The sequence below is a fragment of the Harpegnathos saltator genome, unplaced genomic scaffold (assembly GCF_003227715.2).
Source record: "Harpegnathos saltator strain DR-91 unplaced genomic scaffold, Hsal_v8.6 scaffold551, whole genome shotgun sequence".
NCBI lineage: Eukaryota > Metazoa > Arthropoda > Insecta > Hymenoptera > Formicidae > Harpegnathos > Harpegnathos saltator.
The window spans coordinates 63,501-78,368 of NW_020230373.1; the positions used below are offsets into that span (position 1 = coordinate 63,501).

The following is a 14,868-nucleotide window of genomic DNA, read 5'->3' on the forward strand; positions in this document are numbered from 1 at the left end:
TAATTCCTTTTTTGCTTCAGTTACTGGCGTTTCTGTTAGTTATATTGAATTTATTGATACCAATAAAAGACTAACAACGTTAAACGGATTAATAATCATTTCCAAAGATGTTAAATTTTGCTTTCTATTACAATATAAAAACAGTTTACACAGATATGATTACAATGAGAAGACTACACTGACTGTGAGAATTATGCTGCTACATGAAACAATATATATTATCAACTTATCTAGAACACATACACATAATCTTATCTTTTAAAGTAAGATATAAATTGTTTACGCCAAACATTGCGATATGTATTTTGTCGAAAAGATTTAATTGTAAAATAATTTAATTAGAACTTATCTGGAACACGTAGACGTAATCTTATCTTAATTTTTTAACGTAAGATATAAATTGTTTATGCCAACTATTGCGACGTATATTTTCAAGATTCAATTGTAAAATAATTTTATTATAAATAGGTAATTTTAGAATAAAATTGTTTTTAATTTTTATAGAAGAAATTAAATGTTAAAGAAATAATAAGAGAGCTGGGGATATATTTAAAAAATTCTTATTAATTTAAATATTTTAAAATTATTTAAAAATTTTTTTACAATTCTAAATGTACACAATATGCAGTTATAAATACATAGAAAACATAGATAAAAATTTTACATAAACATTTTTCATATATCTTATTGTTTCGACGATAATGACTTACACACATAGTACGGATAAGTGTATATATGGAAGCGTTTATAATTAATTTTCGAGAATGATATCTCGTAACATAACTTTATCATATATGGTTGAATTTGGAAAAAAATAAGCTTTAAATTTGGTAAAAAAAATTTTTTTTATTTTGCAAAAAAAATTAAGTGGTGGGGGTTTTTAAAAAAAAATAAAAAACTTTTGTTCATATAACTTTAAAGTATTCTTCAAGCGATTAAATTTTTGTTACATGTTTTTTTTTCTATCGCTTATAGTTTAGCAGATATTCAATTCTAAAGAAAAATACTGTTTTCCTTTAAAGGGGTGTTTCACCCTTTAAAACTCAATATTCGCACATATAAAAAAATACGTGTCTTCTAGATTTGTGTATTAAACAACATATATGAAGGAGAATCAAATCGGTTCCGGACAGTTGTGACGTCCCTTGTGAGACGTTGCTAGATTCGAACCTCGGCCTTCGTCGGTTACTATCCAATGCTCCAACCTCCTAGACCACCGTCGCTTGTTGCTATGAAACGTCTAATGAAGGTTCTCATTCTGTGCATGATGACATCACACACAAACACATACATACACACACACGCACACGCACATGCACACACACGCGCGCACACACACACACACACACACACACCACACACACACACACACACACGCGCGCGCACACACACACACACACACACCACACACACACACACACACGCGCGCACACACACACACACACACACACACACCACACACACACACACACACACACACACTCACACACACTCACACACACACACACACACACACACATACACACACACACACACACACACGTAAAAATAAGTCGGAACTATACCAGACTCGAAATAAGCACCATACCGCAAATAAAGAAGTTTTTTATCAAACACAATTACCATATAAAATCCTAAGAAAGAGGATAACCGTGTTGGAGGAAACATTAGTACATTTGAAATAATGTTTATTATATAGCGTCGTACAATTTTCTTCGAGACTGCCAATTGAAAATATTTAGTACATTCTGTAATACACAATTTTTCATATGATTATATAACAAAGTAATTTAGTCTCAGAATAAACATCTCACGGCCTCACACATGATATTTTTCAAAGCACATGCCAGCAGCTCGCAATCAATAAGTGACTCACCCGTCAAAGCCAGAGCTGTCACGTATCGCTTTTACCGCATAACACATTTCGGTAATTTCGGAACTTTTACAAAAGTTTGAAATTTTTATATAACGAGATACGACTGTTCAGACAACTGTGTATATATTGGGTCTGGGAAAAAGTTTGTCGCGTTTTTTTAGTAAAATTCAACTGGTTTTCTTATAATGTGAAAATGAATTTATTTAAACCAAATATGTTCCATTATTATCGACAATGTTTCGCCATTTTTTGGGTAGAGCCATGATGCCATCTGTGAAGAACTTCTGTGGTTTCTGGTTGAAAAACTGAATCAAGTGGTTTTCATAGGCTTCTTTTGAAACCAGCTTAATTTCATTGAGAGAATTCTGCAGAGATCGGAACAAATGATAGTCAGAGGGTGCTATGTCTGGACTATACGGTGGATGCATCAAAACTTCCCAACCAAGTTCTCGCAATTTTTGACGGGTCATAAAAGAAGTGTATGGTCGGGCGTTGTCATGATGGAAGACATCTTTCCTATTATTCAATTCGGGCCGTTTTCTTTCAATTGCCTGGCGTAATCTCTCTAGTTGTCCACAGTAGAGTTGAGAATCAATCGTCTGACCAACTGGAAGTAGCTCATGGTGGACGATTCCTTTCCAGTCCCACCACACACACAGCATCACTTTTTTCGGCGTCAATCCTGGCTTCGCAAACGCATGACGTGACGGCTCACCATCCCTTTTCCACGATCTTTTACGCTTCCGATTGTCGTACGTGATCCATTTTTCATCACTGGTTATGACACGTTTCAGAAATGGCTCGATTTCATTGCGTTTCAGCAGCGCATCGCAGATGTTAATTCGGTCTATCATGTTTTTCACACTCAACTCATGAGGAACCCATACATCGAGCTTCTTTTTATAGCCAGCTTTGTGTAAATGATTCAAAACAGTTTTGTGGTCAATGCCTAGCTCCATACCAATATCGACACTGCTGATATGCTTATCTTGCTGGACTTTTTCAAGAATTTCATCAGCTTTTACAGTGATTGGACGACCAGAGCGTGATTCATCTTTCACATCAAAATTACCAGAACGAAAGCGAGCGAACCATTTCCGCGCAACAGATTTTGTTAAAGTACCTTCACCGTACACAGCACAAATTTTTTCACAAGCCTGCGCAGCGTTATTCCCTTTGTTGTAATAATATTGCAAAATATAGCGCAATTTTTCAGTACTTTTCTCCATTTTCAAACGCAAACAACTTTCCAACCACTTCACCAATTTCGATGTTTATACACTCAAAGTAACGCTCGAAGTGTCACCTTTCTAACAAGCGTTTAGTGGTGTCGCTGCGATCTGTGTTTCCTGAGTTATTTGCAATTGACGCCGTCTATCGGGAAAAACGCCACGAACTTTTTCCCAGACCCAATATATGATCAATATTCATAAATAAATAACATGTTCATGGTAGCAGGACTCAAATACAAACACTTAAGATAGCGTTAATTTTACAATTTTTGAACTATTTAGCTCACATAATTTCACTCTTAAATCTCGAATCTGTAGCGGAAAGTAAGATGATTTGCTCACTTCCAGAAGTCGTCGTACAGCACCACGATTTTCCATCAGTTTTCCCTAAGTGTCTGTATGTAATATTGATTAGTAAGTAAAGTTGATTACCGCGATTGTCACTGAGGACTATTTCCACGACGGGTATATTACATTGCACATTGAATCCAATCTCCAAATACTTATAAGACGTTGTAGTCAAAGCGTATCTGCACCCCAGGATACGAGTAGCATGACATGATTCAGGAATGCTATAAAATACAATAAATGTTATATACATTTAAAAATTCGATCGGAAAAGTGTACACAAAGTACCAACCACATTCACATTGATACTCACTTCTTACGTTCCATTTTGTATGGTGGCTCCTCGAAACACTCGTCGCACTTTTGTTTCCATCTGAGGTTATCCTCATCCTCATCCTCATGTTGAACAGGCATGTAATAATTTGCTTATGTAGCGTTCACTTCGATATCGGACATTTTGCTTTACTGTATGTGGAAGCTACTGTCGAACCTTGTTTTTACAGAGCGACTGATGCAGCACTATGCTGGAACTTCTTTAACACAGGCAAATTTTCCCCCCTGCCAATGCTATATCCCCTCCATCGTTTTCTTCAGAGTTCTCAATACACAGGCAAGTTTCCTTCGCCAATGCTGCATCCCCGCCATCGTTTTCTTCAGAGTTTTCAACATTTCTAATGCACATATCAATATATCTTCCGAAACTATATAATAATTCTCTGGCACAGCGTTGTAGCCAGCCAATTAAACAGTCATACATCGATGAAATAATAATATCAATCATAGCGCATCGCAGAACGAGAGAAAATAATGTACAGTACAGAAATGCACAATATTTATATTTTTTATTACAATTTTTAAGCGCTGCAATATAATGGTGCTATGTATTACAATATCACATTTTAAATATTTTTTGTCAGTCGTCGATGCCAGACTGCTGATACCAAATCGTAGGTCTACAAGCTTATCGTGGTATTAGATAAAGAAAGATATGCACATCCTATCATAGGGTACATCCTGTGAAGAATTTAGTGCTGTATCATGTAAAGATATGACTATTTTTGGTCAGGTTTTTCCGGGAGTTATTAATCGAAGATTGTTTAAAATGCGGGGACTAGATTATAGAAGCGAACGAAGACGCTACCCACCCCCAGCATCAATCGCTTGTTGTGGTCCGTATTTGAGTAATATCGAAGAAAGTGTTGAGAAGATGTCGTCGCTGATCCTTCAAATATTAACGAGAAAAGTGACAAAAGTGAAGCATATAGATTTAATTTGCGTATGTGTGTATTTCCTAGTCAGAGCTTTTTCAGTATGAATCACGAAAACATAGAGCATGAAGAAGTAGAAGACGAAGTAGAAGACAAAGTAGAAGACGAAGAAGATATAAATCACATACTCACAGATGATAGTAATTATGATAGTGACAATAGTAACCAATTAATGAATGAAAAAATGAAGAAATTGGAAGTTTCAGAAATTAATACTTTGAGTGGTCAAACAAAAGTGTGTTGCATTTATTTTTCATATAATTCTGGAGACAATCTACGGTTCTGCACATCATGTTTTGTTGATGGCGTTCGCGATACAGTTACAGAAATATTTGCAGTGCGCAAACACATCACCGAAAGACACGATGTGATTGATGGTGTATTTTGTTCAAACTGTAGAAACCCCGTCTACCAAATAACACCATGTAATCTGTGTCCAATATGTATGCACTAATATGACATATTTAAAACAGAATTCTTATATACGGTACAAAATTTTCATCCAATACACTATACAAGATAAAAAGAAGCAGGAAGAATGTAATAACGATATGTGTGTGTGCGTGTGTGTGCGCATGTGGAAGACAGAAGAGCTATAAAAAAGTTCAAATCAGAACATTCTATAATTTAGTCGAAGACAAACAGAGTGGACGCCAGACTGCTGATATCAATCATAGGTCTATAAGTCTATTATTGTATCAGATAAAGAAAGGCATGCACTTAGGCAAAGTCCACAACGAGTTGATATGAGTTTAAGACTCAGGAATGTGTTTAATAGTTCGTCGAGGAAGTTTCCCGAATTTTGATAATGGCATTTGTGAAAGAGTTAAGGGCTATAAAATGTTCAAAGCAGAATATTCTATAGTTTAGTCGAAGACGAGCAGAGCGCGCAGTTACAGTGTGTTTACAACGTTTTGCTAGAAAAATGGCAGAATCATCATTATCATCATTATCAACCGTAGAACGTGAACTGCAGAACCAGGCCGCTCAATTAGGCTCGCTAGACGAATACCTCGCATGGGAACAAAAGTGCGACGAGTGTCTCGAGTCGTTGGAACAGCATAGCCGAGCCAAACAACCACGACTATCGGTTGGTTCAGCGCACTCGATGGTTGCTCGATGGTTGCTCGTATAGCGCAACTCGAGGGTTTAAAAAATACTTTGCGCAGACGTTTTTATACGCAGGAGCCGGACATTCGACACTTGTTTGGCGAGAAATCGATACAGCGTTCAATAGTCGCATATCAACCAGGGCGATTGTAAATACAGACTATATCGACCCTCTTCGATTTCTCGAAGATGTGAAGAATATCGTGCTCGAGCATGTGCGAAGCGTTATGAAGAGACATGGTAGCATAAAAGTGAATACTGTGTTCAACGGTGAATTTGTGGCAGGTGATAAACACGCAAACAAGAGCATTAATACGAGGAACGTTAAACTTTTTTTCACATCCGATCTAGACAATTGGTTCGCGATGCATGTTATCGAACCCACCTTAGCGTCCATGGAAAAATTTCAGGAACGAGATAGCGGGTGGGCACTCTCGCGCATACTCAATCTGACCGTTAATGTTAACAAGTACAATCCATTACATTCGGGATGTCATATCGAGTTACCGCGCGAAATAAAAATGAAGCGGGCTATAATCAACGTACAATCTATGGACAATGCATGTTTCGCATGGGCAGTGGTTGCAGCGTTATGTCCAGCCGACAAACACGCAGATCGTCAATCTTTGTACCCACACTATACATCGGTTTTGAATATGCAGGACATTGAATTTCCAATGCGCATAAATCAAATTAAAAAGTTTGAACGGTTGAACGATATCTCGGTCAACATTTATAGTGTGGAGAAGAGATATGACAACGCGACAAAGAAAGAAGGAAACGTGGTCGCATCTATACGTCTTACGGAACAGAAAATGGAGAAGCATGTCAACCTGCTGCATATCCCAGATTCGCGAGATGATGATAACGCTGGGCACTTCGCGTGAATCAAGAATTTGTCCCGACTCGTCAGCTCACAACTGAGCAAAAAGGAACACAAAAAACATATTTGTGACCGGTAAGTATACACAAAGAACGCAATGTATAATGTGACATATACTAATAACAAATAATGTTTTTCCAGATGTCTACATTACTTCAGCTCGAGCGAGAAGCTGGAGAACCATACCGTCGACTGTCAAAAAATGAATAACTGTGCCATCATCTTGCCAAACGATGACAACAAATGGCTCAGCTTCACCAACTACTGCAGGAAGGAGCGGATCCCGTTTATAATTTACGCCGACTTGGAATGCATCCTGGAGAAGACACCGAGGGAAGAACAAACGAGTTCGTATGCGTATCAACATCATAGCGTATTTAGTATAGCATATTACGTTCGATGTTCCTACGACGAGTCATTATCCGCGTATCGATGTCGTCGCGATCGGGATTGCATCTCATGGTTTGTCAAAGAACTTGAAGAACTGGCACATCGTGTAAAGGATATTTTGTCCGCAAATGTCCCCATGGAAACTTTATCGAAAGAACAGTGGGAGACATTTCAAAACGCTATGCTGTGCCATGTGTGCGAGAAATCATTCGCAAAGGATGATACACGCGTGCCCGATCATTGCCACCTGACTGGACGGTACAGAGGTCCCGCGCATTCCAATTGCAATCTAAATTATCAAGACAGTTATTGCATTCCCGTGGTCTTTCACAACTTATCCGGTTATGATTCACACTTTATCATCAAAGATATAGCAACCGCGTTCGAAGGTTCAATCACTGTACTACCTATAACCAAAGAGAAATATATTTCATTTACAAAGACTGTAGGAAACATGATGGATAGTAAGAATAAATGGAAAAATTGTATACAATTGCGGTTCATCGATTCGTACAAATTTCTCAGTAGTAGTCTCGATAAATTGGCATTTTTTCTCGACAACGACAAATTAAAAATTGTTCGGTCCGAATTTTCAAATTTGTCCGACAAGGATTTTGATTTATTGACGCAAAAGGGGGTCTTTCCGTACGAATACCTTGATTGCGCGGACAAGCTGCAGGATCGGTGTTTACCGCCGCGCGAGTCATTTTACAGTTCGTTGACGGGTGACACGGTATCTGAGAGCGATTACGCGCACGCCACGAACATCTGGCAACGGTTCGCCATTCAAAACCTTAGGTGAATATAGCGACTTGTATCTGAAGATTGATGTCTTATTGCTGACCGATATTTTTGAAAATTTCCGCAATAGTTGTATCAAAAGTTATGGGTTAGATCCCGCGTATTATTACACTTTGCCTGGTTTTACGTGGGATGCTATGTTGAAGCATACGGGCGTTAATTTCGAACTGCTCACTGATATCGATATGGTCATGTTCATCGAGCGCGGTATTCGCGATGGCCTCAGTCAATGTTCCGGTAGATATGCAAAAGCCAATAACAAGTACATGCAGTCTTATGATCCATTGCAACCATCATCATATTTGATGTACTTCGATGTAAATAACTTGTATGGTTGGGCAATGTGTCAACAGTTGCCATACGCCGAATTTCGATGGGTCGATGATGTATCGAATTTCGACGTATCATCAATCGCACTAGATTCACCTATAGGTTACATTCTGGAGGTTGACTTAGAATATCCGCAACATCTGCACGACGCGCACACTGACCTACCGTTCTGTCCGACGCGGGGCAAACCGCCAAACAAAAAGCAGGACAAGCTTCTCGCAACCTTATGCGATAAGCAGCGTTATGTGATTCATTATCGCAACCTGCAGCAGTGCACGCGTTACGGTCTTCGTATTGGAAAGATACACCGCATACTCAAATTTGCTCAATCTCCATGGCTCCGCGATTATATCGAACTTAATACGCAGTTTAGAACACGCGCGACAAACGATTTCGAGAAAAATTTGTACAAATTGATGAACAACGCGGTGTTTGGTAAAACTATGGAAAACGTTCGCAATCACGTAGACGTAAAACTATTGACAAAATGGGATGGACGATACGGTGCTGAGGCAATGATTGCGAGACCAAATTTTCATAGCAGAAGTGTCTTTTCGGAAAATTTAATCGCCGTTGAGCTACGTAAACTTGAGGTGAAATTCAACAAGCCGATCTATGTGGGTATGTGTATCCTTGACATATCCAAGATCTGCTTGTACGAATTTCATCACGAGTACATGTCTCCTCTGTATCAGAACAGATGTAAAGTAATGTACACCGATACTGACAGTTTAATCTACCATATCCAATGCGATGATATTTTCGAGCACATGAAACGTGATATTTCTAAGTTTGATACGAGTGATTATCCCGCTGATAATGCGTACGGTATACCGCTTGTCAACAAAAAGGTACCAGGTCTGATGAAAGATGAAAATAACGGAGCGATTATGACGGAATTCGTCGGGCTCAGAGCAAAGATGTACGCGCTAAAGGTAGACAGCAAAAATGACACGAAGAAGGCGAAAGGTGTGAAGACCAATGTCGTAGCGCGAACTATAACGTTTGATGATTATATGCAGTGTCTGAGAGATGAGGTCGAAAAGCAACGTCGTCAGTCATGCATACGATCCAAAATGCACAAAGTGTACACCGTGTCCGAACTGAAAACTGCACTGAGTCCGTATGATGACAAGCGGTATATCGTACCGAACTCAACAGACACTTTACCATGGGGACATTACAGGATACAATTGTAAACTAAAAAGCGATCATTGTGCATACATGTATATTGTAAAATGAAAAGCGACCATTGTACATATATTTGTTTGTAAGAAATATTGTTAACTATAATAAAAGATGGTTTATTACAAGCTGTTTATAATAGGATATTGTAATAAAAAAGTGTTTATAACAAAGAATTGGTTAGAATACATTTTCTTTGTGTATCCAAGAGTTGTGCGAATTATCAAATCTCAACCATTTCACAAAAACCTTGTCGCCGCTTTTTCACAACACCTTTTCCACGAGATAAACGTCAGGATTAGCAGCGCGATGCAGTTCGTATTCGTAAAATCCTCCGGCAATAGACTTTCCGCGAGAATCCTCGAGCAGATAGGTCGCTGGATTAGTTGTCTGCACTTTGACGATTTTAAACACTTCGGTTGTCCAATTCGGTGTATAGCCTTTTTCAAAGATGGTTTTGAATTTGCTCGCGCGTACCAGATCACCCACTTTGAATCTCGCAGGCGTAGCGATCTTTATGTTGTTGTAGACTGTGTGTAGGAGCTTATCAGCGATTTCGGGTGTCACATCGATAGGACGCATGTCGATAGTTCGATGTTTCCGTGTGTTGTACTCCATGATAAGGTGTGGTAACGAGTCGATCCATTTGTATGTTCCATTCAACGTAAACATTTTCCACATGTCGTTCTTTAACGTGCGGTTGAATCGTTCCACAACAGATGCCTTCATTACCGAGTACGTAGAATAATAATTAATACCGTGTTTTTTAAGGAGTTTCTGCAGATACGCATTATAAAATTCTTTTCCCTGGTGCGTTTGCAAATTTTTCGGACATCTTCCGGATTCTTGAAATATCCTGGCGAACACTGCTACTGCTTCTTTACCGCTCTTGCTCTTCATCGGTACAGCCCACGCATATTTGCTCAACACATCGATAATAGTGAGTATATAGTGGTAGCCTCTATTGAATTGCGAGTAAGGACGCATCTCTACCAAGTCAGCTTGCCAAAGATCATCGTATCCGCGCACTACGGGGAAACGCGTCTACGGGGAAAATATCTTCTCGCTGGAGCGTGCAACTCCTCCACCAACCGATGCTTTTCGTTACCGATGAGCTGCTTCTCTGAACTTTTCTTCTTTTTGTTAAATTTTGATGATTGCTTCGCCATTGCAGCTTGTGATGATCCGTCTTTCGCTATGTTGATACTATATGTCAATTTAACTGTAATATTCTACTTTTAAATTTCCCCTGATTTCTTTATCTCTGAGCGTGTCCAGTCTAAAATTATGGTATTGATACAGTAGTCTATCTCTCCATTCTAAGTAAATATAAAAACTATATCTTATCATTTTGAAAAAGATAAGTAGTTGTAGACCTTTTACGTCTGCGCATCACCATCCCCACTACTTTCTCTATTCTCTACGGGGAAAGACATACGGTGTTGAGACTGGCGAAGCATTCAAGCTTCGTTGCTCCTACGTGCAGCATAGCTAGTTCTCGGTTCTTTACAAGTTATTAACAAGTTCTTGGAAGAAAAATGTTCGGCGCTAACGTGGACACCGCTCTCAAGAAGACGTCGAAGAAGACGAGCAGTCTCTCTACAGAAGTGGGAAACGACCGTAACATGCTTCTATGTACGACGTATGCGCTCAACAATTCGGACACTAAGAGGATGCAGGTTGGATTGCGCACCACGTACGACATGGGTCCATTTGAGCCAACGATCAGGATCATGGGGAACACGTCTTCAGGAATTCTCCTTGATTTGAATACGTGGGAGAAGTTTAAAAATATTATACCCTCTGCAAATTCTTATTTGTGTGGGGAAAATAAGAATACACCAACCCCTATCATCATCAACAATATCAGCATCAACTTTACCTCAGCGTACGGTGCACGAGCTGTAATGGTGAGTCAGCGAGGGAACATGCTGGACGAGAGCGGACCTGCGAAGAAGACATCGGAGGAGTCTACGCATCTGAAACAACCGCCGCTGAAGAAGCATAAGCTGTATACGGAGAATATTATAATGCAGAAGACATCTTTCGATGGTCTGCAAACTGTCACAATATATCGATGCTAGATACGAACATTTACAAGCGGTTGCCGCTCTTGTGAGTAATTGCAAATATATTTTAGTAGGCGAAATAGAACTTAATCTCACGAAGGAAGGTGTAAACGAAGATTTCGTAAAACGGACGTTCGTTGATAAATATCGCGAAATCGAGGAAAATGTACGACGGCAAATGAAAAATTTACAATTTTTAGACACATATTTTAATATTGTATTCCGTGAATTGACTACGATTCATTTAAATGAAATTATACACGAGATTATAACAAACGCAAAGTGCTACGAGTGTTTGCAAAACTACGAATGTAACTTCAAAAATAAAATGTGAATTTATTTTATAAAAATGTTGTATATTCCTTTCTCCCCACCTCTTTTCTCTTCCCTGCGATCTCCAATTCGTTGTAACAAAACCCAACTTAACTTAACTTTTCGAGTTCGAAAGCGAAGGGGACACACAGGTAAAAATATATTCTACTTTTATATTTCCGCTGATTTCTTTATCTCTGAGCGTGTCCAGTCTAAAATTTGGTCTATGTTCTCATGAATGCTATTTATGCTCTGTATGTTTTTTTTTCGGTAGTCTTCCAGCCAATCCTTCAATTTTTTAACATTCTCATCTACATACTGCTTCATCTCAACGTTACTCTCATGCAGTAGAAGCTTTACAGCATTTATATTCTCATCAATATACTGTTTCTTCTCAACGTTACTTTCATGCAACATAAGTTTTACAGACTTTATACTCTCATCCACATAATATTTGTGCGCAGCGTCATTGAAGGCTTCCGGCTGCGGTACATTATGTATCGCATGCATTTTTGCATCGAAACATTTGCCATCACGACCTTTACTATTAGCGGTTAGACAAAGGGCATTTTCATGTACATATCGTTTGGTTGCAACGTTGTTTAAATGATATCTGACACCTGCAACACATTCTTCCACATATTGTTTGGTTGCAACGTCACTGTCGGCTTCAGGTTGCGCTACATGTTGTATCTTGCGCGACTTTGCGTCGAAAACTTTGGCAGCATTTAAACAAAGAGCATTTTCATGTATGTAATCTTCAACATGTTCATTCCATTGATGCGCTTCGATCGGAGAACTATTGCTGTCTGGCAATACTCCAAACTTATGCATCGACATTTCGGAGCAAGCTGTGTCGATGCTCTCGACTGGCTGACGATTGACTGACTGACTGACTCGTGTCAGTGCAGCGCTGTTTAATTTATAATAAGATCAGCTTCGCGGAGTTCTTCGATAATCGATAAAATTTCGTTGTCATGAGCGTTGTTGCCGGCTTGGCGCGAAGCGTCAAGCAATCGTAAACGATCCACCAGCTCGTTGGGATCATCCCAATGCACGTAATCGATATTGTTGTCATTTAAGGTCATCATAGCTTGAGATGCATATAAACCTTTTCCGACCACTTTATCGCTCGACGCATGTGATACTAGGGGCGCGATTATATGTTTATATTTGTGTCCCTTGTTACCAAGTATCGGATTTTGCGGGAGGTACCCGCGTCTGTGAGCATTCGTCGCCAATAGTATACTTTTGTATTTTTGCATATCAGCCTCGGTGTACACAGAATCGTCGGGGATTCTTTTGAATATTAGCTCGTAAAGACCGGGTGTTCCAATGTATCCTGTTTCGCCTATGATTATATTATCGTCTCTGTCCACATCGACACGTTTATCACCGAGCATTGCTCCATCGTTACTAAGACGTACACCGTAAACATAATCTATAGTGTTATCTTTTCTACTACTTAGCGCAGCTCCCATATATTTTTGACCCAACGGACCAAAATGATCATGTAAAGTTTGTTGTCCTTTGTACGTTCGCAACTGACGTATAACGGATGTCATTACCGGTTTATCGGGGGTTTCGAAAACATTCTCATCATCATCATCATCATCATCAGTGAGTAGATTGTTGATCGGTGAAGGTTCATGTGGTTCCTCATATTGTAGAGCTCCCGTCGATGTAGAAACTATCGAAGGATCTTTGAATAGTTTCCGTTTCCGCGGAGTCAATGCGGCTGGTGAAAGTTTCGCCTTACGCTTTATCTTCTTTTCGGGTTTTAATATTACACTCTTTGTTTCTTCGCTTGTACTCATTGATAGTGGCGCAGTTTTAACATCAACGTTACTTTCCACATTAGCGCTGCTTCCCGCGATTTGCTTGAGAGGTTCAATAATAGGTTTAAAGTGTCTCTCCAATGCAGCATTCTCAATAATTCTACCGGTTTTCAAAGCGCGATACTTCTTGCGGATCGATTCGCTCGTTTTCGCAATCTCTTCTGCTACCTTTCCACGATTCTCAATCTTCATGCTATTCATCATTGATATATTTGTCTCGTGGACGTTGAAGATGTTACCACGTTGAGGTTGCAACAACGATTGAGCATCTCACAGCACAGCAAAGTCGTTAAATCCTTTCCTGTATCGTCCGTTGGTCATTGAGCTGTCCTTATCAATCACTGTGAAACCATATTTATCCTCCCAACATTTGCGACACAATGCATTGAAATCTTCATATGACATGTCGGTATTCACATGATCGTTGTACACATGTTTCAAATTGGTACCATCCTGTTTAAAGAGAATCAGAAAATTTGCATTGTCTCGTATAAGATGCTTGGGTATTTTTGCGTACGTTTGACAGAGATAGAAACAGTCAATGTTCGAATGACGACCCATGGCAAAGTATTCTCTTATCGTATCTTGCTTGTCACATGCCACATCGTCAAAGATAAAAATAGAATTTTTGGACGCTTCGGTCGTTGGAATTACGTCGCTGTTATCGGAGAATGTAAAGTATCCAATTTCATCTATCGGTTTCAACAAATTTTTCAAGTAGAGATATTTAAGTTGTTGCAACGATTTTGAGTACACGTACAAGTTCTCGAAACGCAGACCGTGCAGACTTTCCAGCAAGCTGATGAGAACATTCGTCTTGCCGCAATTCGAGGGACCGCATATGATGCCGCGTATGATGTTCGGAAGCATGTTTCCATGCCTGCGCGCCTCTTGTCCAATCATTGATTGCGTTCGATTGTCGAAATTTGTCACACGTATCGATGTCGGTTGCTTCACGAATCGCATGTTTCCCCCCACGAGTCACAAAATTGATTATGTTAACGGATCATTGCGATTGAACTATATATATAGACGCGCCGATCTTGGAAACGCTCAGTTTAGAAAATGTTGCTCCTTTTGACAGATACTCATGATATTCGAGAGCTAACCTCCGAACAGTTGAAATACATACCGAAGATTGTTTTGTTACGCGATTTTGCAAAGTATATTGGAGACTTGTGGGACAGACTCCCTGAACATATAAGAGTCGATCCAGAGGTTCAGTT

At 39.3% G+C, this 14,868-nt stretch overlaps 1 protein-coding gene and 1 pseudogene across 1 annotated transcript; both read left to right on the forward strand.

Moving 5' to 3' along the window:
* Nucleotides 1-6,640: 6,640 nt before the first annotated feature.
* On the forward strand, nucleotides 6,641-7,236 carry LOC112589588 (uncharacterized; annotated as a pseudogene).
* A 7-nt stretch (nucleotides 7,237-7,243) lies between these two features.
* LOC112589587 (DNA polymerase-like) lies at nucleotides 7,244-9,437 on the forward strand. Its single transcript, XM_025303487.1, has 2 exons — nucleotides 7,244-7,571; nucleotides 7,906-9,437. Exons 1-2 carry the CDS (start codon nucleotides 7,244-7,246, stop codon nucleotides 9,435-9,437), a joined length of 1,860 nt encoding a protein of 619 aa, XP_025159272.1.
* The last annotated feature ends 5,431 nt before the right edge of the window (nucleotides 9,438-14,868 follow it).